The 23,955-nt window shown below is 46.6% G+C and overlaps 1 protein-coding gene across 1 annotated transcript in view; it reads right to left on the bottom strand.

Moving 5' to 3' along the window:
• Positions 1–12,621: 12,621 nt before the first annotated feature.
• The window catches only part of LRRC47 (leucine rich repeat containing 47), a 377,551-nt gene continuing 366,217 nt past the window's right edge, over positions 12,622–23,955 (bottom strand). Inside the window, exon 7 of the mRNA XM_069610248.1 lies at positions 12,622–14,293. Coding sequence (XP_069466349.1) covers positions 14,054–14,293 — 240 coding nt within the window. The 3' untranslated portion in view covers positions 12,622–14,053. The remainder of the gene's footprint in view (positions 14,294–23,955) is intronic.

Consider the following 23,955-nt stretch of genomic DNA (forward strand, 5'->3'; position numbering starts at 1 on the left):
CGGGTCGCCTGCTCTATGATCCAGTCCAGAGAACTTTTATCGTGGAAATCCCTCACCAGCTGGGTCATAATATACTTTGGTAGTGCATGAAAGAAGGTAGTTATAAACTCCCTGCTGTCCGTGCGCAACCTCTTAGTGGTTTGTGCATAGGCGTGTTTTCGCTCCTGCACAAATTCACGTGGGGCCCGATATTCCCTGCACTGCAAATTGTATGCCACCTTGCGCGCCTCTTGGGGGTTTCTGTGGTCGGAAAAGTGTTTCAAGATGGCTGCCCTGTAGGTGGACCATCTTGACTGGTTCTGGTCCTCCAGTTCAGCAAAGAATCTGGAGTACTCTGGAGAGAATGTCCACTTAGCATACTCTATGCAATTCTGGTTGTCTTTAAGGTGGAAAGTGCCCATCATCTGCTCAGAGTTCCAAATGTACCCAGACAGAATATTTTGCATTTTTGTGGTATGGGGTTATGCAACTGCTAATGGCCTTAATCTGCTTAATGGGGTCTTTTGCCATAACTCTTATATTTGACTTCTTTGGCTTTGTCACACAAGTCCACTCGCCCTCATACTCAGAGGTGCTACTGTTGTAGGACCACTCCTGATCTTCTAGGTGCTCCCCGATTCTATGAGCCTCGGAGGGGCTCACAGAATGGTGGGGCCTAGTTTCTTCTCCCCTGTGGCGCACAAGAGAGTAGTCTTCTGACGCCTCCCTGCTTCCAGGGTTGGCAGAAGATCCCCCCACTCCCACTGCCCTGATTGGGTGGTGGTCTTCAGGATCCTCTTATGGGGCCGATTTTTCTGTTGTCCCTGAGCAAATTGAACCAACTGGTCCCTTTGAAGGTAGTGCTCCTGCAGGTCTGATTCGCCGACTCTCTCCTCATAGGTGGTTTCCTGGTCAGAGACATAAGCCTTTATATTTTTGTACCTGCATAGGGACGCCCTTCTATCAGTTTCTGGGGGGGCGCTGAACTGACAGCTCCATTATGATCGGCCTATTTAATTCTGATGGCCTCATGTTTTCCGGCTCATGTGAACCGGTAGCAATGAAGTCAGCAGCGCACAAAGTGTTAAATGGGTTTGAGTCCCTTAGTACAGAGGTCATCATACTATGATCAGGGGTTGCCCTGCCCCCCTCTACCTGTTCGGGGTCCCTCCAGTTGGTATTATGTCTAGAATACCCCTTCTCCAACCTTGCTAGTTTTTCCTTCTCAGCCCCCATCTCTTGATAATAGGCGAAGATCTGAGCCTTTTGTTCATCAGGGTTTTACTGGCCTCTATGAGCCGCTCCTGAGCAGCCACTTGTTTGTGGAGCCCATCATTCTCTTCACAGAGGGCCTCATTATCTCTTTGTGCTGCCTGTATAGTTTGGGCACCCTGAGCCAATTTTTGTTGCAGGAGACTCACCCCCTGAATTTGTACATTTTTGGTTTGGGTGTTCTCTTCCAGAGCACCTTCTACCCATCTGGCGTGCTCTAGTAGCTTTCCATATTCTGTTTTGAGTTGATTTAGTTTCTGGAGGCCTAACTCACTTTCCTGTAACTCTGTTTTTAAATTACTTACTTCCTGACACAGGGCATCTTTCTCCTGATTTAAGATGACCCTCTGTTAAGCCAGGTCATCATTTGCTGCTTGATGGCATTTAATTTTTGGCGCTCTTGATCAAAGTTAGTCTGGAGGTGAAGCTCTCTATTAATTCCTTGCTCTCCTCTTCCAATTTGTCAACCTGTTTTAATAAAGTGGTTATGTGGTCTGAACAGCCTCTATTATAATTTGTTGCTTTAATTTCAGTTGACCCTCTTCCAAAGAGTCAACCTTTTCTTGACACTCCATTCTTAAGACATTTAATTGGGCCTATTGGTCTACATTATTCTGCTGTTTGAGAGACAAGTCCTCTTTTAGCTTTTTAATGTAATCTCCAGATTCTGCCTCAGAATCTTGGCTCTTCTGCAATTTTTGTTCCACTAACTTCAGTTCAGTCTGGATTCGAGCTAAAAGTTCAGTTTTATTTTCCTCATGCTTTTCCCGCATCACTCCCAAATGAAGATATATATAGGACACAATTCTGACAATTTTAGTCTGTTTCTCTTTAATTTTCAGAGTCATGTATAACTCACTCAGGGCTTGGTGTAAAAGGCCACCGTCCTGCCATGTATCCATATCTATGGCGGTGACCCATCGTGTTATTTCTTCTAGCCAGACTTTTTCATCTTGTTCTGGCCCTTCCCCCCTGACTAATAGTTTGTGCTGAAGGTGCTCCCTAGCTATGTTGATCTCTACTGTGGCCATTTTGGAAAGTTTTCTTTCTTTATTAATTTTATATATGTGAAGGTAATCTGTATTCTATTGCTTTTGGTCTATTTTTGGGGATGATTTAGCTTTAGTTTATACACAGGCCTGGTACTTAGGATTTTTGTTTTGGGGAGGCGCTTCTACAGTGTAACCCAGTATTCCAACTATACAAAGTATCACTACCTTGCAGGTTAGTCTTCTGTGTTAGGCTGTCACAGGTGAATAAACAAACTCAATCCCGGACGAGCCCCCAATTTGTTAAGGATTACAATCAGCGTCACACACAGCACTAGGACACTTTGTCTTGGCCTGGGAGGTGGTGCTCAATAGGAAAGCTTTTTCTTTAATATCAATTAATTCAAACTGAGCAGATACCCACCCCGTCTCACACCCACTTTTACAAATATCCCAGGTCACAATGGACCATGAACCAGGCCGGTTGGTGAAATACAATATTTATTTATTCTTAGAATTCACAAAAATCACACATTTTAATATTCGGCAGCAATCACCACTGGGGTGATAATTATAATGGAAACGGAAGCAATGCACTTGGTTAACCTTCTAGTAAAACATATCCAAAGCACAATTTACTAGGAGCACTTTATGAATTCGGATAGATAGCACCCAAGTTAAGGTTTCCCCCTGCAATGTTCCCTAAACCCACAAATAATTCTGAGTGGATAGAAAGAAGCAGCAGGTAGCCAGGGATAAGAGGCAGCGAACAGAATCAAAATCCGACCTCACAAAATAAGAGGGAAAAACAGATTTTAAACCCTTTGTAATAGCATGAAATGACCCTCGGACGTTGACAAATAATGAATGTGCGGTTAAATCTTTGAGACAAATATGACTTCTCACGACACAGTAATGCATAAACCCTAGCAATCACAAGGCAAGGGATCAACAACAAGCATACAATTCAAAATCAAGTGGAAAATTAGAACATGCTGCAGCCGAATGACACGTTGGAAAGATGCAATTTTCTCAATTCTCGTTTAAAATGACACAAACGAATTTGAGGAAAAACAGTGAAATACTTGAATTCTCAATGCGTTTTTTGGGGCTGGGGGATCACAGGGACAATATAGAGGTGAAAATAGATCTCTAGGTGGTGAATTGAGAGAGATCTGGAAGGTAGAGGTTCGTTTTTAGGAAAATATAGCAGTGAAAAATAAATATTGGTTTTAAAATGAAAGACATTTTACTTAAACTAGATTTAATGGCTAAGAAAAGAGGAACGCCACCCGTGAATATCAAAGTTATGCTGCAGTTATAACCCTTCACGCAATGTACCCCTTTTCTTCAGGGAAAATGTATTTAATCAAAATATCGCCAATGACTTATGATCTATGCAGAACAAAAGGAAAATAGGAAAGTGGCGCTAACGCTGGGAAATTCAATGACAGGGTGCACAGAGAATTCTAACAGTTTTAACATGTTACCAGGGTAGGGATATGATTGCTTAGAGAGAGGAGCAAAGACAAACCGGTCAAGACGGGGTAGACTATGTGTTATGGGATGTGGGATACTTACAGTCCAGCTTAGGAATTCTGGAAATGTCAACAGGGTTATGGTCACTGCACCGCTCGGGTCACCAGGTAGCGGACTTTCCTGGCAAAAGACAGCTGGGAAACTGTCTGGTCACCGGATGGCAAGTGTACTTGGGCAATTCGGGTCACTGGATGGCAAAGGTAGTGGACAAGCCGGTCTGGTCTCAGGATGCTAAGGTACCACAGCCTTTCCCCCCTTTTTAATGGGATTTTAGTGGGATTTTCTTAATCTAGGCGTTTGCTGGAGTAGAGTCCGCTTTGATTTGGCCTTGTATTGGAATCTGGAGTCTGGCAGGATGAATGTGGAAGATCAGCAACGCAAGCGCTGGAAATTCAGGAGTGTGTGTCTGGAGCTCTGTCAACCACTTTAATTTTTAGAGCATGGTGTCATCATAGAATTATTGGTGGGCAGAACTGAGCTAGGCCTACCTCCCAAGAAGCGGATAGGACAATCAATGTTGGTTGCCTCATCGAGGAGGAGTCCCAGTTTATGAGGTTGCATTTTATGAGGTAAAAAGCCATCTCACAGTCCTTTCTGCCAAAAATAAGTCAACTTAATTTACACATTTATACATTTGTGGCACTTTAACCAATCACATGGGCAGATATATTGTAGGTAGAGCATAGCAGTCCAATCCTCACGGTCGTGGAACCTTGTTTCGCCCTTCTAACAGTTTTTCAGGCTTTTCAGTGTGAAGAACAAGTTACTTCTTACCTTGTAACGTTCTTTCGACGGGATGTTCCTCCGACGTATTCCTCATCTTAAATATCTCCTTCCAGCTCTGCTGGCCTCGGAAATTTTTTTCTCTAGAGGGCGCTGCGCGTCAACGTCCTCCGAGTCGATGTCCCTCGACAGCCGCCGTGTCGACGTCATCCTGCCTATAAAGGCCGCGCGCAGCGTCCGTTGCTCAGTTCCGTTTTGTAGCCCACAATAATACTTTCTGGACTAACTAATCACCCTGAAGGAGCGTAAGCTGCAACAACAAGGGAAGTAGAACTGCGGGGATGGATGGGAGGGTCGATGAGGAATAAGTCGGAGGAACATACCGTCGAAAGAACGTTACAAGGTAAGAAGTAACTTGTTCTTCGAAGGGATTGTGTCCTCCGACGTATTCCTCATCTTAGATAGGCTCCCATAGCAGTATTCTATTATCGGAGGAGGGAGTACTGACTTCACGCTGTCTTCTATTGATGAATAGAATGCAGTACAGCCCTTCCAAACCTAGTCTCTTGACTGGAGGAGGAATCCAAATTGTAAAAACGTGTAAAGGTATGGACAGACGACCATGTAGCGGCCGCACATATGTCTTTAACCGGCACGCCTCTTTTGAGGGCCGATGAAGCTGCAATACCTCTGGTCGAATGAGCCCTAAGGTTTTGAGGGGGCTCTTTCCCTGCCAGTTTATAACATTCCAGAATGGCTAGAATGATCCATCTGGAAATGGTCTGCTTAGTTATTGGTAACCCCAGCTTGTGACCTGCGTAACCTACAAACAGCTGGTCTGCCTGTCTTATCCTGGCTAGTCTACTGATGTAAAAACTTAAAGCCCTCCTAGGGTCTAGCCTGTGTAACCTCTCTTCCTCTTTCCCCGGGTGAGGAGGAGGATAGAAAGATGGTAGGGTAATCTTCTGAGTGATATGGAATTCAGAAACCACCTTTGGGAGGAAATTAGGCTTCACTTGCAGGACAACTTTGTCTTTGTGAAATATTGTGTGAAGGGGTTTACAAGAAAGAGCTTGTAATTCGCTCACCCTTCTAGCAGATGTAAGTGCTATTAATAAAACAGTTTTAAGGGTAAGGAATCTTAACAAACAAGAATGGAGAGGTTCGAAAGGTGTACCCATCAGGAAAGTTAGTACTAAGTTTAAATCCCATAGGGGAATTTGGAATGGTCTTGGGGGATAAACATTAACCCCTTTAGAAACTGTATTACCAAGGGTAATTTGAAATAGGATGGTTCTTCCGCAGTACGCTTAAAGATGGATAGCGCTGCGAGATAGCCCTTAATGGTGCCAACTTGAAGGCCTGATTTTGCCAAATGTAGTAGGAAGGACAAAACCATTGGTGTATCACATGAAAAAGGGTCGAAATTCTGTTCTCTACACCAGCTGCAAAATCTGTTCCAACGGCAGCGGTATAAAGACTTTGTTGCTGGCCTCCTTGCCGAAAGCAACACCTCCATAACATCATCAGGGAGGTCCCAATCCTTGTACCTCAGCCTTTCAGAAGCCAAGCGTGAAGGTTGAGGGTTTTGATGTCTGGATGGAGAACCTGACCTCCCTTCTGTGAGAGTAGGTTCTCTCTGAGTGGAAGTCGAATTGGAGGGCAGATGGACAAGTCTAGAAGGTCCGGGTACCACGTTCTCCTGGCCCAATCCGGGGCAATTAGGATCATGGTTCTCCGGAACCTTCTCAACCTCCTGATCATTTGAGGAATGACAGGGACCGGTGGGAACGCGTACAGAAGCGGAAACTCCCAGTCCACTATGAACGCGTCTCCCAGAGCTCCTCTCGGGGGAAATTCCCTTGAGCAGAACAGGTCGCATTTCCTGTTTAGGCTGGTGGCGAACAGATCTACCTGAGGGGTTCCCCAAAGGGCGAAGATCTCTTGAAGGACTTCCTGAGTTAGCTCCCACTCGTGGGAGACTGTGTTCTGCCTGCTCAGAGCGTCCGCTGTCAAGTTCTTCTCTCCGGCTAGGTGAACTGCCGATAGAGAGATTCCTTCTTGGATTGCCCAAAACCAGAGCTGCATCGCCTCTCTGCACAGGGGTAGTGATCCTACGCCTCCTCTTTTGTTGAGGTAATGCATGGCCACCGTGTTGTCCGTCATTATCAGGACGTTCTTCCCTTGTACAGCTGGCAGGAACGCCTTCAGCGCAAGTCTGATGGCTCTCAGCTCTAACAGGTTGATATGTAGTCTGGACTCCAATGGAGACCAACGACCGCTGATGGTCAAGTCGTTGGCGTGGGCTCCCCACCCCGTGAGTGAGGCATCCGTGACTACTGTTATCTCCGGCCAGGGTTGCCAAAACTGTTCTCCTTTCAGAATGTTCTCCTGACAGGCCCACCACTGAAGGTCTCGAGCCACCCTGCCGGGAACCTGAAGAAGATCTGTCATTCTCCCTGAGAATTGTGACCACTGAGTCCTCAGTGCCCACTGGAGGGATCTCATTCTCAGGCGAGCCTCTGGCACTAGGAAAATGCAGGATGCCATGAGGCCTAGCAACCTCAAAAAGTCGAAGGCTGGGAGACGTTGGGCATGTTGGAACTTGGTAACCATCTGTAGAATATCTTGAGCCCTCACCTCTGGTGGCGAGGCTTTTCCCAGGGAAGTGTCCAGGATCGCTCCTATGAACTGGAGTCTCTGCAATGGTATAATTTGTGACTTCTTTAAATTGAGGGAGAAGCCCAGTCTGTGAAGGAAGTGGCACACGTGATTTAGCTGGATCTGAGCTTGTTCCGGAGAAACAGCCCTGATCAACCAATCGTCCAGGTAGTGGTAGACGTGAATCCCTTCCCTCCTTAGACTTGCAGCCACTACCGACATTAACTTGGTGAAGACCCTCGGGGCGGAGGTCAGCCCAAATGGCAGCACTCGAAATTGATAGTGAGAGTTGCCAATTGCGAACCTCAGGTATTTCCTGTGTTTGAGATGGATAGGCACATGGAAATAAGCGTCCTGAAGGTCCAGAGATACCAACCAGTCCTGGAACTGAGGGGCCTGGAGGATCTGAGAAAGAGTGACCATCTTGAATTTGTCTTTTCTGAGGAATTTGTTCAATTCTCGCAAGTCCAAGATGGGTCTCAGTCCTCCGTCTTTCTTTGGAATGAGAAAGTAAGGGGAGTACCAGCCCTTGTTCCTCTCCGCTACAGGTACCGGTTCTATGGCACCTTTCTCTAGCAGGTCCCAAATTTCCTGCAAGAGGAGCGGATCTGGAGCTTTCTGAGAGCTGATCCCCGGTGGATGACTGAGGTATACGTAGGAAAGGCAGGCAGTAACCTTGGGCAACTGTTTCCAATGCCCAAGCATCTGACGTGATAGCCTGCCATACCGCCAGATGTTGAGTCAACCTGCCTCCTACAGGTGTCCTGTGAGGAAGTCCTCAGAGTGGTTTTGGGGCGGCTGATGCAGATGCCGATGGTAAAGAGGTACCTGCTGTTGCTGCGGCTTTTGAATATCTACCCCGTCCACCTCGGGTAGTTCTTGTTTGTCCCCTTTGAGCCGGTCGTCCTCTACCTCTTCCGAATGCGGAGTAGAAGCAAAAGGACTTGCCGCTCGCAGAGGTTCCTGTGGGACGAAAAGGAGTCTGACGGATTGCAGCTCCTAGGGATTTTGCTGCTGCTTTTGAAGTTTGCAGTTTCTCTAAACTGTCATCCGCCTTTTTCCCGAACAAAGAAGAGCCATCGAATGGCATGTTCAAGAGCCTGGCTTGCACATCTGGGGCAAAACCAGACTTTCTCAACCAAGCGAATCTCCTGGTCGATGTACTTGCCGCCATTGCTCTGCTGATACTGTCAGCCGAATCAATGCCCGTCTGGAGGGATTCGCACATAGCGTCTTTACCGTCCTGTATAATATTCAGGAACGCATCCCTTTCTTCTCCCTCCGGGATGCAGTCAGCCGCTGTAGAAGCACACTCCCAAAGTGTATGGCTGAACCTAGCAAGGGTGCAAGTAGCATTAACAGATTTTAACGCCATGCTACATGCTGAAAAGACTTTCTTTGCCATAGCATCATATTTTTTATCGTCCCTGTCCTGTGGGACGGTAGGATAAGCCGTCTTGACATCGGTAGAGGATGCTGCCTGTACCACCAGACTTTCTGGGGATGGGTGTTTAGACAAAAACTCTGGGTCTGTAGAAGATACCCTGTACTTTGTAGACAGTTTTTTATTTACTGCTGGTACTACATCTGGGGTTTCCCAGTTTGTCATGATCTTTCTCTGAAGAGCTTTATGAAAAGGCACCACAGGATCCTCCTGTGGGCCTTTGTCAAGAATATCCGTGCGGTCATCTTGTTGGAAAGATTGTGAAGGTGCAGACCACCCCATGAACTCTGTGATCCTGGCCATTAAGGCTCTATAGGGGGTTTCAGCATGCTCCCCCGGGTCTGGCTTAGCAAACTCCACCTCAGGGGAAGTGTCTAACCCACTTGCCTCATGTAAGGAATCATGAAGATCCTTTAACCTGCGCTCTTCTGAGGAAAATTCCTCTCTAATTGGGGTTACAGGTCCCTGCAACTCAAATGTGTCTTCCTGTTCACACAATTCACCCTCTTCCAAAATTGAGGACATAGTTCTCAATTGTTCTGAACTCATAAAGGGAGTAAATCCCATTTCCAAGGCAGAGGGTGCCGAACTTGTCATTATCGGCCTCGAAAAAGTCAATGTCGTCGGCGCCGAAGGCTTCGAGCGTGGCGTCGAAAACAAAGGCGGAGGCCTCGAAGACCTCGACAGAATTGGAATTCTACTCGACAATCTCGAAGCCATCGACGTCGAGGACCTGGGGATAGTCACTGGGTGTGTCGTAAACGTGACTTTTCTTGGCGTCGACGCCGGTGTCGAAGCTGGCGTCGAGTGGACAGACCCGTGTGTCGAAGGTCCCTTCGACAACGGCGTCGAAGACATCGACCTCGACGGAACCCTCGTCGACGGAACCTTCGAGGAAGGTTTGGAGGTCATAGTCCTACTCGAGGGTTCGAGACGCGCTCGAGAGGTTTCCTTCGCCGGGTACTGCGACTCGCAGCGTTTTCGACCTTCGGTTCTTTCGACCAGAGCATCGCTCTCGGCAGTCTTCGAGGGGGTCGAGGCCGCTTTCTCGAAGACGCTCATCATATTTTTGCGGAATTCCTCCCATTCAGCCCGGGAACTATGTTTCGTGGGGCAAGGGATTCTTTTTGGCGAAACAGAGGAAGAGGAAGACGGAGAAGGGGATCTTTGACGTCTCCTCTTCGAGTGCTTCGATCTCGAGGAGTGATGAGACCCACTCCGAGACCTGGAGCGCGAATGGTGACGAGGAGACGAATGTCTCGACTTCGTCGAAGAAGAAGAAGCTTTAAAAGTCTTACCTTTCTCCAGCTTCCCCCTACGCTCCTTCTGGGCCTTAGCTGTCATGGACATACAGTCCTTGCATTCCGAACAATGGTGTTCAGCTCTTAAACACCACAGACAAACTCTGTGAGGGTCAGTCAACGTCATCTTTTCCCCACAATCTCGACATTTCTTGAAGCCGGATCGAGGAGTTGTCGGTTCCGACAAGGAAGCCATCGAGTACGGATCGAATGACTCGAGGTAAATAGGATTGATCTGACTAAGAACTGAGCAACGGTATTCCGAGGCACTGAGTAAGCGCGGAAAAACGGAACTGAGCAACGGACGCTGCGCGCGGCCTTTATAGGCAGGATGACGTCGACGTCGATACGGCGGCTGTCGAGGGACATCGACTCGGAGGACGTCGACGCGCAGCGCCCTGTAGAGAAAAAAATTTCCGAGGCCAGCAGAGCTGGAAGGAGATATTTAAGATGAGGAATACGTCGGAGGACACAAACCCTTCGAATTATATTACTTAAAATTCTATAACTTTATACATGGGTGTGGATCATCATTAGGCATGTAAGTATTAAAATTTGCAATGGCATCATGGATACTTTCCTTATAATACCCAATTCTCTGCCATTTCTATTCCCCCCATGTGTCAGTGAAGTCTATACGTCTTAAATAAAAGCCCATAAAATCACATTTTAACTGTTACATTTTCACATTTTTGCAAAGTCCTGTGGCAAAGATAAAAGTCTTACAAGTTTTATTCATAAAATAGTTTTTGGAAAAAAATGTTCAGTATTGTATCCCATATACAGGCATAGTTTCCAAGCTACCCCCTCAATCCAGGGTTGTCACAGAGATTTCCTTTGAAGCTTCCTGTAGAAGTCAAGAGTAGGTGTGATTCTTCACTTCGCACATCCATGTCCTGGAAGTTCCACTGTAAGATGACTCAGGCCAGACCCAAGTCTGATTAGTATGTGAAGTTTCTTTGTCTTGGTCAGTCAAAGTTTTCCAACCTAGCAATTATCACTTTCGCGTCGTGGAAGTTTATGGTGGTTCCCTTTTGGGGGAAGCCTTAGCTCTGCCAACAGGAATACCCTGTTTTGGGAGCTTGCAAAATCCAGCCCATGCAGTTTAAATTTTATTTTGTCCTGAATCAAAACAAGCCTGTTTCAACAGCCCATATATGTTTCCCCAGCAACAAACCCCTTTACATTGCTAGGCATGGACAAGCTTTCATTCACCATTGTACTTTAAATTTTATTTAAACAGGCTTTTTTATTTCCTCTAGTCTGTAAAAGCCCATTTTGACATGTGGTCAATGCTGCTGGGATTTATCATCAATCTACTTCCCATATTTTTCTGGAGCTGTAGCCAGCTTATTTTACACAACCGCCTGTACAAGGCAAAAGTCTTCATGAGATTGACATGTGCACAGAAAGCTATGATTTTCTTTTCAAGCAGTGATTTTAGACATTTTGTAGCAAAATGTAAGCGTTTCCCGTGTTGCTGAAGGAAAGCTTTTGTTGATTTTCTCAGGTTTGGCTGGCACAGCCTGTCTTTCAGGAATAAGGCTCTTTTCTGATGGAGCACAATGTGAATATGGCTGGGCATGACAGGGTCTTTTTTGATAAAGTTAGTGTGATGAAGAACAGGGGCAAATAGCATCAGAGCAGCATCATTTTAAAGGTGAAATATTCCCTTTTTCAATGGGAATTTTGGGCTTGCAGCAAAACAGCGCTGCTTTTTCACTCCATTTCTTTAAGACAAACAAGAACACACCCGAGTAGCCTTTCTCAGGGTGCTCCCCGTTCCATCTTGCCCAATGGCGCTTGGCAAAACAGTGCTGCCATCCTTTTGTCGCTGCAAATTCGCAGTTTGGGGTGCAATGGTGCTTCTAGGATCCAGCGCAGCCATTTTGCCATTTTTGCTGAAATGCAGCTTGGTGATGTGGGGAAGTACTGCTGAGTGGGTAAATATATCCCACAAATCAAGGCGAACACGGCATGGCAGAGAAATGAAACGTGAGCAGGGAAGACAACTCCTCAAGGGGACACTGTCCAGAGGCATACCAAAAGGAATCCAAGGGGTCGGCTGGACACAAACACGAATATATGAAAGTGGATAGTGGCAAGCATCGTTCCTACTGTGAACCAGAGTTAAATGTTTAAGATGGATGCATGCCCGGGAAGTGCCTCCCTTAAACTTCCTTGACCTTTGTCACTCTCGACAAATCTTGGACTGGTGTTTGCTTATCCAAATATCCTGGTATTCCACCTATAACCCCTTATAACCTTACCAGGTTTCCATTTCTCAAACCTCAAAACTCTGTGTTCCTAATGCTCCTGTACCAAACATTGTGTCCCTCTGATAAGAAGAGAACCAAAAGAAGATAAACGAGAACCCAAGTCACTAATCCCCTTTTTTGCAGGGTCTACAAACTACTCCGATTTCAGATTACAGCACTTCTCAAAAACAGTGAAGCATACGAGATAGTTCATAGATGGTGTTGAGCAATCAAATCAAGATCAACCTATTTTCCTTAAATTCTGAAAAACCGTATGTGTGCCATATGTGGTTCATTTGCTCAAGAGACTTTGTTCACTCATTCATAAATGCATTATTATACTTAGCCACACATACAGCTCGATCAGGGAAGTGAAAGACAAGAGAGCATCCATTTGGTCAGTCGTTCAGCCAAGAGTTTCACAAGCGGTCAAGTACTGAGCACCAACAGGAAAAAAATGGCTTTAGTGCTTTAATATCAGTGTCGATAATTGCAAAGGCAGAAACCAAACACATCAAGAGAAATAAAAAGCAATCGAGTCTGAGCGCATGAGTATCTGAAAAGACCTACAGCAATGAAGTAATACCATAAGTCTAAGGGTTAGCATCCAATCTCATGTTGGTTCTTCAATCTCCTGAGAAATGTTAAAGGCCACTGTGAAATAACTATTTCCTTCAATGTCAGTGTGTGACGTTGCATCAGAATGTAATTGACAATCAAGCATTTCACCTCTTTCATTAGCACTTTATACAACTTTATTTGCAGTTTTAACTATTTTCCAGAGTGGGACAAATTAAATATTTCCATGAGGACAGTCTTTCCACATGTGCCCTGTCACCACACAAGTGATCACAGAAAGAATGGACTCAAATGAACATATCATGAGACATTACATAATTGTGAATTTATGTAAATACGATCTTCTTAAATCAGCTACAAAAAACACAAATTAACTAAAACCAGCCATTTCGGAACCTTTTGCCGTAGTAAGGGGGCCCATTTTCTTGTAAAATGCCACTTTTCTAAAAGACTTGTTTTGAAATAAAGTATTTCCCGATGTGCTATCATTCATTCTTAAAATCTTTGTGCACTTGTGCTTCGCTGAAATTGGGTTAGGCGCATGTTTTCATCCATGGGAATGGCCCAACATCTAAGTGTAGCACCTACTTCTGGATTGGGTGGGTTGTAACCCAGGAGCCCTCATTAACAGCAAATGCTTCCTTACAAATGTAAGAAGAGTATTCAGAAATACAGCCTGCATTGATTTTTTTATTGATACAGACCATTACAAAGTATTTATGGGTAGCTTAATCATCTTACATTTGTGAAAAATGTTTTGCATGATCAATTGGAGGAGAAAACAGGGAAAGGAGAATGCCCCCTGTCCACCTTCCCACCAGAGAGTTGGAGTTGAGAAAAAAACAACAAGATGGGACTGTGATGGAAAGTTAGAGACGGATGGAACGACCAAAAGTGAGGACAAAAGAAAGATGTGAAGGGAGAGTTGATCGATATAAGAGAACAAAACAAAAGGGGAGGTGCATGGTGTTTTGGGGGAGTTGGGGGTGAGGCAGATTGAGAGAAAGCTTAACAGGCGGAATAGTGTAGAAAATATTTTGGATTTTAAAAATTATGTTCTCCATTTCCAACAACACTTCGAAACGTTTGGTTGTGTTTACAGACTGGTTTAAGAACTAGTTTTGTTTTACATGTTTTGCAAAAATAAAGAAACTACTTTGTTGATAAAAATAAATAAAACCTGTTGCTTGAAAAATAAGAAAAATGCCTTCCATTAAATTACCTTTTTTAAATTGCTTACAAGCTTCTGTAGTTTGTCAGAAAATAATGCAAAAAGACCATTTAATGAGTTTGCCTTGCTTGCTGAGATCAACGAATCACTGTTAAAATGTTCAGGTTTAGATCAGTCTTTGAAGGGTACAGTACTTTTAATTTTCCTTCGTCATCCATGACACGAACTTGCTCAACTATAAGCTGTGCACTACTTAATTGTTCTGCAGTTTTGTAGAACGACGAGCCAATGGGACCACAAAGAGCCTCGGTTTCGGGGTCCGAAAGGACTTCTTCCTCCTGATTTTCCAAGGTAAATTTGTGAAGCTCAGCCATTTTCTAGAAACGAAAAAAAAAAAAAAAAGGATCTTTGTTACATACATTTTTTTAACTACATTTCAAACAACCAGTTTGGCTGCCATTACACCAGCTCTGAGTTGTAGCATTGGATGGTTTTAGATAACCTTTTTGGGGGTAATTACATTGGAACGGCATAAGGTATGTACATGTTTCTATGGCATTTAACACTGCCTTCTGACAGCTTCAAAACACTATATAGGTGGAGGAGTGAAAGGGGGGGGATTAAGGGTGGCACAATGAGTAGAAACAAATAGTTAAAGCTTACTTAGGGAGCACATAGCATTGAAATCGATATAAAACACCAGCACACGTACACCAGAATGCAGATAGAACTCGAAGGTGAGAAAATGGACTAAATTAACGTTTGGTAAAGAGGGCTCTTATGAGCAGCAGGATTAATTATTACCATTCATAATGTGTGCAGGACACAAGTTTACTCCTTCAAGAATTATTTTTACAGTATTAAAAAGGGTAAATAAAAGTACCACTATGTTTTGTAACAGTGCACATGCATTACACTGTTAAAGGTGAATCTTCAATTCTGAGGAAGACTAGCAGTAAAGTGTTTGGCATGTCAATTTATTATTATTTTTTCAAAGACAGAGGACTTGTGTGTGGCGGGGCGGGTGCTAGTATGAATTCAAATATGGAGGACTCGGGTGGAACATAGGAGGAGGAGATCAAAGACAGAGGACTTGGGTGGGCAGGGGGGGGAGGAGGAGGAGGAGGAAGAACCAGGCCAGGAGGAGGAAGACCCAGGCCAGGAGGAGGAAGACCCAGGCCAGGAGGAGGAGGAAGAGGAAGACCCAGGCCAGGAGGAGGAGGAAGAAGAACCAGGCCAGGAGGAGGAGGAAGAGAAGGAAGAAGAACCAGGCCAGGAGGAGGAGGAAGAGAAGGAAGAGGAGCCAGGCCAGCAGGAGGAGGAGGAGGAGCCAGGCCAGCAGGAGGAGGAGGAGGAGCCAGGCCAGCAGGAGGAAGAGGAGGAGCCAAGCCAGCAGGAGGAAGAGGAGGAGCCAAGCCAGCAGGAGGAAGAGGAGGAGCAAAGCCAGCAGGAGGAAGAGGAGGAGCCAAGCCAGCAGGAGGAGCCAAGCCAGCAGGAGGAGCCAAGCCAGCAGGAGGAAGAGGAGGAGCCAAGCCAGCAGGAGGAGGAGGAGGGGGAACCAGGCCAGCAGGAGGAGGAGAGGGAACCAGGCCAGCAGGAGGAGGAGGAGGGGGAACCAGGCCAGCAGGAGGAGGAGGAGGAGGAGGGGGAACCAGGCCAGCAGGAGGAGGAGGAGGAGGAGGAGGAACCAGGCCAGCAGGAGGAGGAGGGGGAACCAGGCCAGCAGGAGGAACCAGGACTGGGACTGGATGTGGAGGAAGAACCAGGACTGGGACTAGAAAAAGAGTAACGAGGACTGTAAGAAGATGAGGAAGAACCAGGATTGGAGGAGGAGAAACCAGGACTGGGACTGGAGGAGGTGGAGGAAGAACCAGGACTGGAAGAGAACTGGGATTGGAGGAGGAAGAAGAGGAACCAGGACTGGAGGAGTAAGTAGGACTGGGAGAGCAAGAGGGGGAACCAGGACTGAGACTGGAGGAAGAGGAGGAGGAAGAAGAACCAGGACTGGAGGAGGAGGAGTATTATGAAGGCATCTTGGAGTAAGACACAGACAGATTCTGAATAAACAATAAAAGTTTATTAACTTAAAAGTCAGGATGTAAAAACGCCTATCTTGCCCTATCCTATGTTGGGATTTCCCTACCAAAACTAAGGAAAGTCAAAGTCCAAAAGTTCAACTTAAGAATCTGTGTCCAAAACCTATACTTGCCCTCACAACTAATCTATACAATGTGTAGGGATGTCAGCAACCAACAAAACAGTGTTTAACACAAAGTTTGGAGCTCTGTCAAGCTCACAGCTTTCTTTCAGCTCAAATAAATGTCTCAAGGTGGTCTAAAGTTCAGATATAAAGTTAACCAATACTCTGGGTTCCCTTTCCCAAGTTTCAAAACACAGTTTGGACCACAAAAACCAGTTAAATCTCAGTGTTCCCTTCCCCAAGATTTGCTTCTCATATAGAAGGATATCTTCCAGCTTTCTTAAAGGTCTTTACCACATTTGCGCACTCTGGATGTGGTTGGTCTTAGTATAGAAATATCTCTGGCAGAAGAACTAGTTACTCTTACCTTGTAACGTTCTTTCGATGGGATGTTCCTCCGACGTATTCCTTATCTTAGTTAGATATAAATCCTTCAGCTTTGCTGGCCTCGGAAAATTTTTTCGCCAGAGGGCGCTGCGCGTCGATGATCGCCGAGTCGATGACCCTCGACGGCCTCCGTGCCGATGTCGACGTCATCCTGCCTATAAAGGCCGCGCGCAGCGTCCGTTGCTCAGTTCCGTTTTGTAGTCCCCAGTAATGTTTTTGGATTAGACTAATCACCTTGAAGGAGCATAGGCTGCAAACCCACAGGAAGTCATACTGCGGGGATGGATGGGAGGGTCGATAAGGAATACGTCGGAGGAACATCCCATCGAAAGAACGTTACAAGGTAAGAGTAACTAGTTCTTCGAAGGGATTGTGTCCTCCGACGTATTCCTTATCTTAGATAGACTCCCATAGCAGTGGTATTGTGACTGGAGGCGGGAGTAATAAAAGTTATGTTACCCTTCCAGAATGGACAGAGTGTAACACAGCCTTGCCGAATCTAGTTTCTTGACTAGAGGAGGAATCCAGGCTATAGAATTTGGTAAATGTATGTGCGGACGACCATGTGGCAGCCGCACATATATCTCGAATTGGCACCCCTCTTTGAAGGGCTGAGGATGTTGCGATACCCCTGGTAGAATGAGCCCTTAGATTTTGAGGAGGCTCCTTTCCTGCCAATTTGTAGCACTCCAGAATGGCTAAAATAATCCATCTGGAGATGGTTTGTTTTGTTATTGGAAGGCCCAACTTATGTCCTGCATAACCTACAAAGAGTTGGTCTGCTTGTCTGATCTTAGCCAATCTGCTGATATAGAAGCTCAAGGCTCGCTTAGGGTCCAGCCTGTGCAGTCTCTCTTCCTCCTTCCCCGGATGAGGAGGAGGGTAGAAAGAAGGTAATATAATCTTCTGAGTGATGTGAAACTCCGAGACTACCTTCGGGAGGAAGTTAGGCTTCACCTGAAGAACAACTTTGTCCTTGTAAAAGATTGTATGTGGAGGTTTACACGATAAGGCTTGCAACTCGCTAACCCTTCTAGCAGATGTCAATGCTATTAGCAAAACAGTTTTGAGGGTGAGAAGCTTCAATGAACAAGAGTGTAGTGGTTCAAAAGGGGCACCCTTTAGGAAGTTTAAAATTAGGTTTAAATCCCATAAGGGAACTTGAAAAGGTTTCGGGGGATAAACATTAGTTAATCCTTTTAGGTATTGTATTACCAATGGAATTTTGAAGTATGAAGGCTCCTCTGCAGTGCGCTTAAAGATTGATAGCGCTGCGAGATAGCCCTTAATTGTGCCAACCTGTAGGCCTGAATTAGCCAGGTAAAGTAAGAATGACAACACCATAGGTGTACCACAAGAAAAGGGTTCAATATTCTTTTCTCTGCACCAGCTGCAAAATTTGTTCCAACGGCAGCGGTATAGAGTTTTAGTTGCCGGCCTTCTGGCCGAAAGCAACACCTCCATAACATCATCCGGAAGGTCCCAATCCTTGTACCTCAACCTTTCAGACACCAAGCGTGAAGGTTGAGGGTCTTGATGGCTGGATGGAGAACCTGACCTTCCTTCTGCGAGAGAAGATCCTCTCTGTATGGCAGTCGAATTGGAGGGCAGATGGACATGTCTAGAAGGTCCGGGTACCACGTTCTCCTGGCCCAATCCGGGGCAATTAGGATCATGGTCTTCCGAAACCTTCTCAACCTCCTGATCATTTGAGGAATGACAGGGACCGGAGGGAACGCGTACAGAAGTGGGAACTCCCAGTCCACTACGAACGCATCTCCTAGAGCTCCTCTCGGGGGAAATTCCCTTGAGCAAAATCTGTCGCACTTCCTGTTGATACTGGTGGCGAACAGATCCACTTGAGGGGTTCCCCAAAGGGCGAAGATCTCTTGAAGGACTTCCTGAGCTATCTCCCACTCGTGAGAGACTGTGCTCTGCCTGCTCAGAGCGTCCGCTGTCAAGTTCTTCTCTCCGGCTAGGTGAATTGCCGATAGAGAGATTCCTTCCTGAATTGCCCAAAACCAGAGCTGCATCGCCTCTCTGCACAGTGGTAGTGAGCCTACGCCTCCTCTTTTGATGAGGTAGTGCATGGCCACTGTATTGTCCGTCATTATTAGGACGTTTCTTCCCCGTACAGACGGCAGAAAAGCCTTCAGCGCTAGTCTGATGGCTCTCAGCTCCAACAGGTTGATATGTAGTCTGGACTCCGATGGAGACCAACGACCGCTGATGGTCAAGTCGTTGGCGTGAGCTCCCCACCCCGTGAGTGAGGCATCCGTGACTACTGTTATCTCCGGCCATGGTTGCCAAAACATTTCTCCTTTCAGGATGTTCTCCCGACAGGCCCACCACTGAAGGTCTCGGGCTACTTTGACCGGGATCCGAAGGAGATCTGTCATCCTTCCTGAGAACTGTGACCACTGAGTTCTCAGTGCCCACTGGAGGGATCTCATTCTCAGGCGAGCCTCCGGCACGAGGAATATGCAGGATGCCATGAGGCCTAGCAACCTCAGAAAGTCGTAGGCTGGGAGATATTGGGCATTCTGAAATCTGATGACCATCTGCAGAATATCTCGAGCCCTCACCTCTGGTGGCAAGGCTTTTCCCAGGGAAGTGTCCAGGACTGCTCCAATGAATTGGAGTCTCTGTGATGGTATCATCTGTGACTTCTTTAAATTGAGGGAGAAGCCCAGCTTGTGAAGGAAGTGGCAAACATAATCCAGTTGTCTCTGAGCCTGTTCCGAAGATACAGCTCTGATCAACCAATCGTCTAGGTAAGGGTAGACATGAATCCCTTCCCTCCTTAGACTTGCAGCCACAACCGACATTAGCTTGGTAAAGACCCTCGGGGCGGAGGTTAGCCCAAATGGCAGAACTCGAAATTGATAATGAGAGCTGCCAATTGCGAACCTCAGGTATCTCCTGTGCCTGGGATGGATCGGCACATGGAAATAAGCGTCCTGGAGGTCTAGAGATACCAACCAGTCCTGAAGCTGGAGGGCCTGAAGGATCTGAGAGAGAGTCACCATCTTGAACTTGTCCTTTCGGAGGAATTTGTTCAATTCCCGTAAGTCTAAGATGGGTCTCAGTCCTCCGTCCTTCTTCGGTATTATGAAGTAGGGGGAGTACCAACCCTTGTTCCTTTCCGCTACAGGTACCAGTTCTATGGCACCTTTCTCTAGCAGGTCTAAAACCTCCTGCAAGAGGAGCGGATCTGGAAGCTTCAAAGGGTTGTTCCCCGGTGGATGACTCTGAGGGATATGTAGGAAGGGCAGGCAGTAACCTTGGGCCACTGTCTCCAGAGCCCAAGCATCTGACGTAATAGCCTGCCATTCCGTCAGATGGTGAGTTAACCTGCCCCCTACTGGTGTTCTGTGAGGGGAGACCTCAGAGTGGTTTTGAAGCGGCTGATGCAGTTGCCGAAGGTAAAGTGGCTCCTGCTCCTGCGGGTGCGGCTTTCTTTCCCCTACCCCGTCCACCACGGGTAAATCTTCCTTGGCCTCTTTGAGCCGGTCGTCCCCTGCCCCTTCCATATGAGGAATAGTAACGAAAGGACCGTCCTCTCCACGATGATCCCGAAGGACGAAAGGTATTCTGACGGATAGCAGCTCCCAATGACTTGGCTGCTGCCTTGGACGTTTGCAGTTTCTCCAAACTGTCATCCGCCTTCTTTCCAAAGAGGGTAGAACCGTCAAAGGGCATATTCAAAAGCCTGGTCTGCACGTCAGAGGCAAAACCAGACTTCCTCAACCACGCATGCCTGCGGATTGTGGTACTTGCCGCCATGGCCCTGCTGATACTGTCAGCAGAATCTAGGCCAGTTTGTAGGGTCTCGCACATCGCATCTTTACCATCCCTGATGATGTTTAAAAATGCGTCCCTTTCCTCTCCTTCTTGGAGGCAGTCAGCCGCTGATGAAGCGCACTCCCAAAGGGTGTGGCTGAACCTAGCGAGCGTACAGGTCGCGTTAATAGACTTTAACGCCATGCTACAGGCAGAAAAAACCTTCTTAGCCATGGCATCATACTTTTTGTCATCCCTATCCTGCGGAGCAGTGGGGTATGCAGATGTGCTGCCTGATGAGGTTGCAGCCTGTACAACCAAGCTCTCAGGAGTAGGGTGTTTTGACAAATATTCAGGGTCAGAACTAGCCACCCTGTATTTTGTTGACAGTTTTTTATTTACTGCCGGGATAATTTCTGGCGTTTCCCAGTTTGTCAAAATCCTTCTCTGTAGAGCAGAGTGAAATGGAACCACAGGATCCTCCTGTGGGCCCTTGTCCAGTATGTCAGTGAGGTCATCCTGCTGAAAGGCAGGAGAAGGTGCAGACCAACCCATAAATTCTATGATTCTAGACATCAGAGCTCTATATGGAGTCTCCGCATGTTCTCCTGGGTCTGGTTTGATAAATTCTGCTTCAGGAGAAGTGTCCAAGCCACTAGCTTCCTGAAGTGCATCCTGAAGATTTTTTAATCTTCCTTCCTCAGAGGCGAAAGTCTCTGGCTCTGGTGATGTGGTCCTCTGTAAATCAATATCTTGGTCTGAATCCTCCCTTTCCTCAAAAATCGAGGTTAAAGGGGGATACATTGGTTTTTGGAATGGTATAAACCCCATTTCCAATGCAGAAGGAGCCATCATCACAGGCCTTGAAAACGTCGATGTCGTCGACACCGACGTGAAAGTACTCGAAGGCGCCGTGAAAAGCGTCGAGAAATGTGTACTAGGCCTCGAAGAACTCGAAAGGATCGGAGTCCTGCTCGAGAACGACGTCGACGTTCTCGGCGTCGAGTCGGAGGTCTTTTGTCTAACCGTTGGCTGTGGAGTAGCCGTGGTTCTTTCCTTCACCGGCGTCGATATCGGCGTCGACGTCGGCGTCGACTCGATCGACTGATGCGCCGATGGATCCTTCGACAACGGCGTCGATGGCGCCGACCTCTGTTTCGAAGGAGTTTTCGACGATGGCGTCGATGATGCTTTATCTCCCGATGGCTCGAGGCGCTTTCGGGTTGACTTTTCCGCCGGGTACTGCGACTCGCGGCGTTTAGATTTTTTGGGTTTTTTACCCGGGGTATCACCCTCAGCTGTCTTCGAGGGGGACGAGGCCGCTTTCTCGAAGACGCTTAGCATCTTTTTCCTGAATTCCTCCCACTCAGCTTGCGAGCTGCGTTTTGTGGGGCAATGAACTCTCTCAGGAGAACTCGACGAAGATGACGAAGGGGATCTCCTACGTCTCTTCTTCGAGTGTCTCGATGTCGACGAGTGGTGGGAGCCACTTCGTGATCTAGATCGAGAGTGTTTTTTATGGTGAGGAGACGAACGTCTCGACTCTACCGAAGAAGCTTTCGAGGAAGTTAAAGTTGACCTACCTCTCTCGAGCTTCCCCCTACGCTCCTTCAAGGCTTTCGCCGTCATGGAAAGGCATTCCTCACACTCCGAACTCTGGTGCGTGATTCCCAGACACCACAAACAGACCCTGTGAGGGTCCGTCAACGACATTTTCTTCCCGCAGTCTCGGCACTTTTTGAAACCGGACCGAGGGGTCGTCGGGTCGGAGGAGGATGCCATCGATATCGAGGTAAATAGTAGTTATTATATACGTTTATCTTGACGAGAACTGAGCAACGGTGTTCCGAGGCACAACGAAGCGCGGAAAAACGGAACTGAGCAACGGACGCTGCGCGCGGCCTTTATAGGCAGGATGACGTCGACATCGGCACGGAGGCCGTCGAGGGTCATCGACTCGGCGATCATCGACGCGCAGCGCCCTCTGGCGAAAAAATTTTCCGAGGCCAGCAAAGCTGAAGGATTTATATCTAACTAAGATAAGGAATACGTCGGAGGACACAATCCCTTCGAAAGTCATAGTTCAAACAGAGTTCATCTCCAAAGTTCCATTCACTCCGAGCCCAAAGCATAATTGGTTCACTTGAATTAAATTCCCTTGTATTTATAGAACTTTGTTTTAAAGTTAATTTTTAAATTCCAATAGAAATTGTGCTTGTAATGTTCACTTGGAAATTGCATTCACAAAAAGGTACTAAACAGCTCTCATTTAGCACTGAAATATTATAGGTGTTAAAGATCGTCATTTAGTTAGCCTTGGTATTATATTTCACTGTACGATGCTTTAATGTGACCAACAATCAGATGTTCATAGTAATTGGCAAAGGTTTACATTTTTTATCTTGGTGTTATAAGTCTCTGTAAGTTGCTTATATAATGTGCCTAGCACTGAAAGATCTTTATCGCAATTAGAAATGGTGTCATTCATTTAGTTTCCTTGTAAGAAGCTTGTGAAAGTTTCCTTTGTAACATGCCTAACACTTTGAGACTTCTGAGAAAGTATTTTCTTATGCACGCGACCACTCCCATACAAAGCATACTTAATTTTTCAAGGGTTAATGAAAATGTAATTCAGAGACCTTTCGACAATAGAGACCTCAGCTTCTCCCACCCCTATGAAACTTCTGGATCGCCTTCTGATTGCAGGAGAATGAACACCATGAGAAGGGGCAGCATACAAGCAGGACTCCCCTTTCGCTGTTCGCCCCGATCAAACAGCCTCCCAGCACCCGGGCTGTATTTCCGTGAACCATTGACGTGCTGCATACACGCAGCCTCCCGCTGCTTTCTCAGGCCTCTCTGTCATGCACTACACTTGCATGCCCTCTTGGTGGCTATGGTGCTCCTGGAAATATCGCTGCCATTAGGAATGTGCCGTCTTCCCTTTCCTTCCTGATTGCACGTTCTAGTCTTTTTATGTTTGCTTTCCTGTTTCCGTATTTAGCCACGCCCCGTTCTGTGGTCCGGCGCGTTGCAACCCCTTAGCTTTTGCCTCTATGTTAACACGCTAGCTTGTGCTTCTCTTTCCTCCTGCCTTTACGTGGTGTCACTCAGTTTTCCTCTTACGGGTCCCAGCCCGCTCTCTCCCGCTTGCTCGGTTTGTGGGTCTAGCCAACTTGGTTCCTCCAACGTTTTCTGGGACTAGCCAACTTTTATTTATTTTTATTTATTTAAATTTATATAGCGCGCAAGTAACCCATGGGCATTGAGGCGCTGTTACTTGCAAGAGCTTAGTTACAGGCAAAGAAGCATTCATCAGTACATTATGTATTCAACAGGCATAGAGCTGCTGTTTTGGTTGGTACAGTTGGTCATTACAAACAGTTTATGCACTGGAACATAGATGTATTCAGCTGGTGCGAGGAATCTTATGTGAATAAGATGGTTTTTATGGATTTGCGGAAGGTGCAAAGGGAGGCCTCACCTCGGATTATAGGAGGTAGGGCGTTCCAGTGAGTGGGTGCGAGATATGGGAAGCTGGAGCCGCCAGCTCTGGCTTTTTTTACTAATGGCACAGAAAGCATGTTAGTATATGGTGATCTGGTTGGCCTCGTAGTAGAGACGGGGTGGATCCTTTGGGAGAGGTAGTCGGGGGCAGTAAGGTGAAAG

Source organism: Ambystoma mexicanum, chromosome 8, assembly GCF_040938575.1.
Source record: "Ambystoma mexicanum isolate Mex_15411 chromosome 8, UKY_AmexF1_1, whole genome shotgun sequence".
Classification (NCBI taxonomy): Eukaryota; Metazoa; Chordata; class Amphibia; order Caudata; family Ambystomatidae; genus Ambystoma; species Ambystoma mexicanum.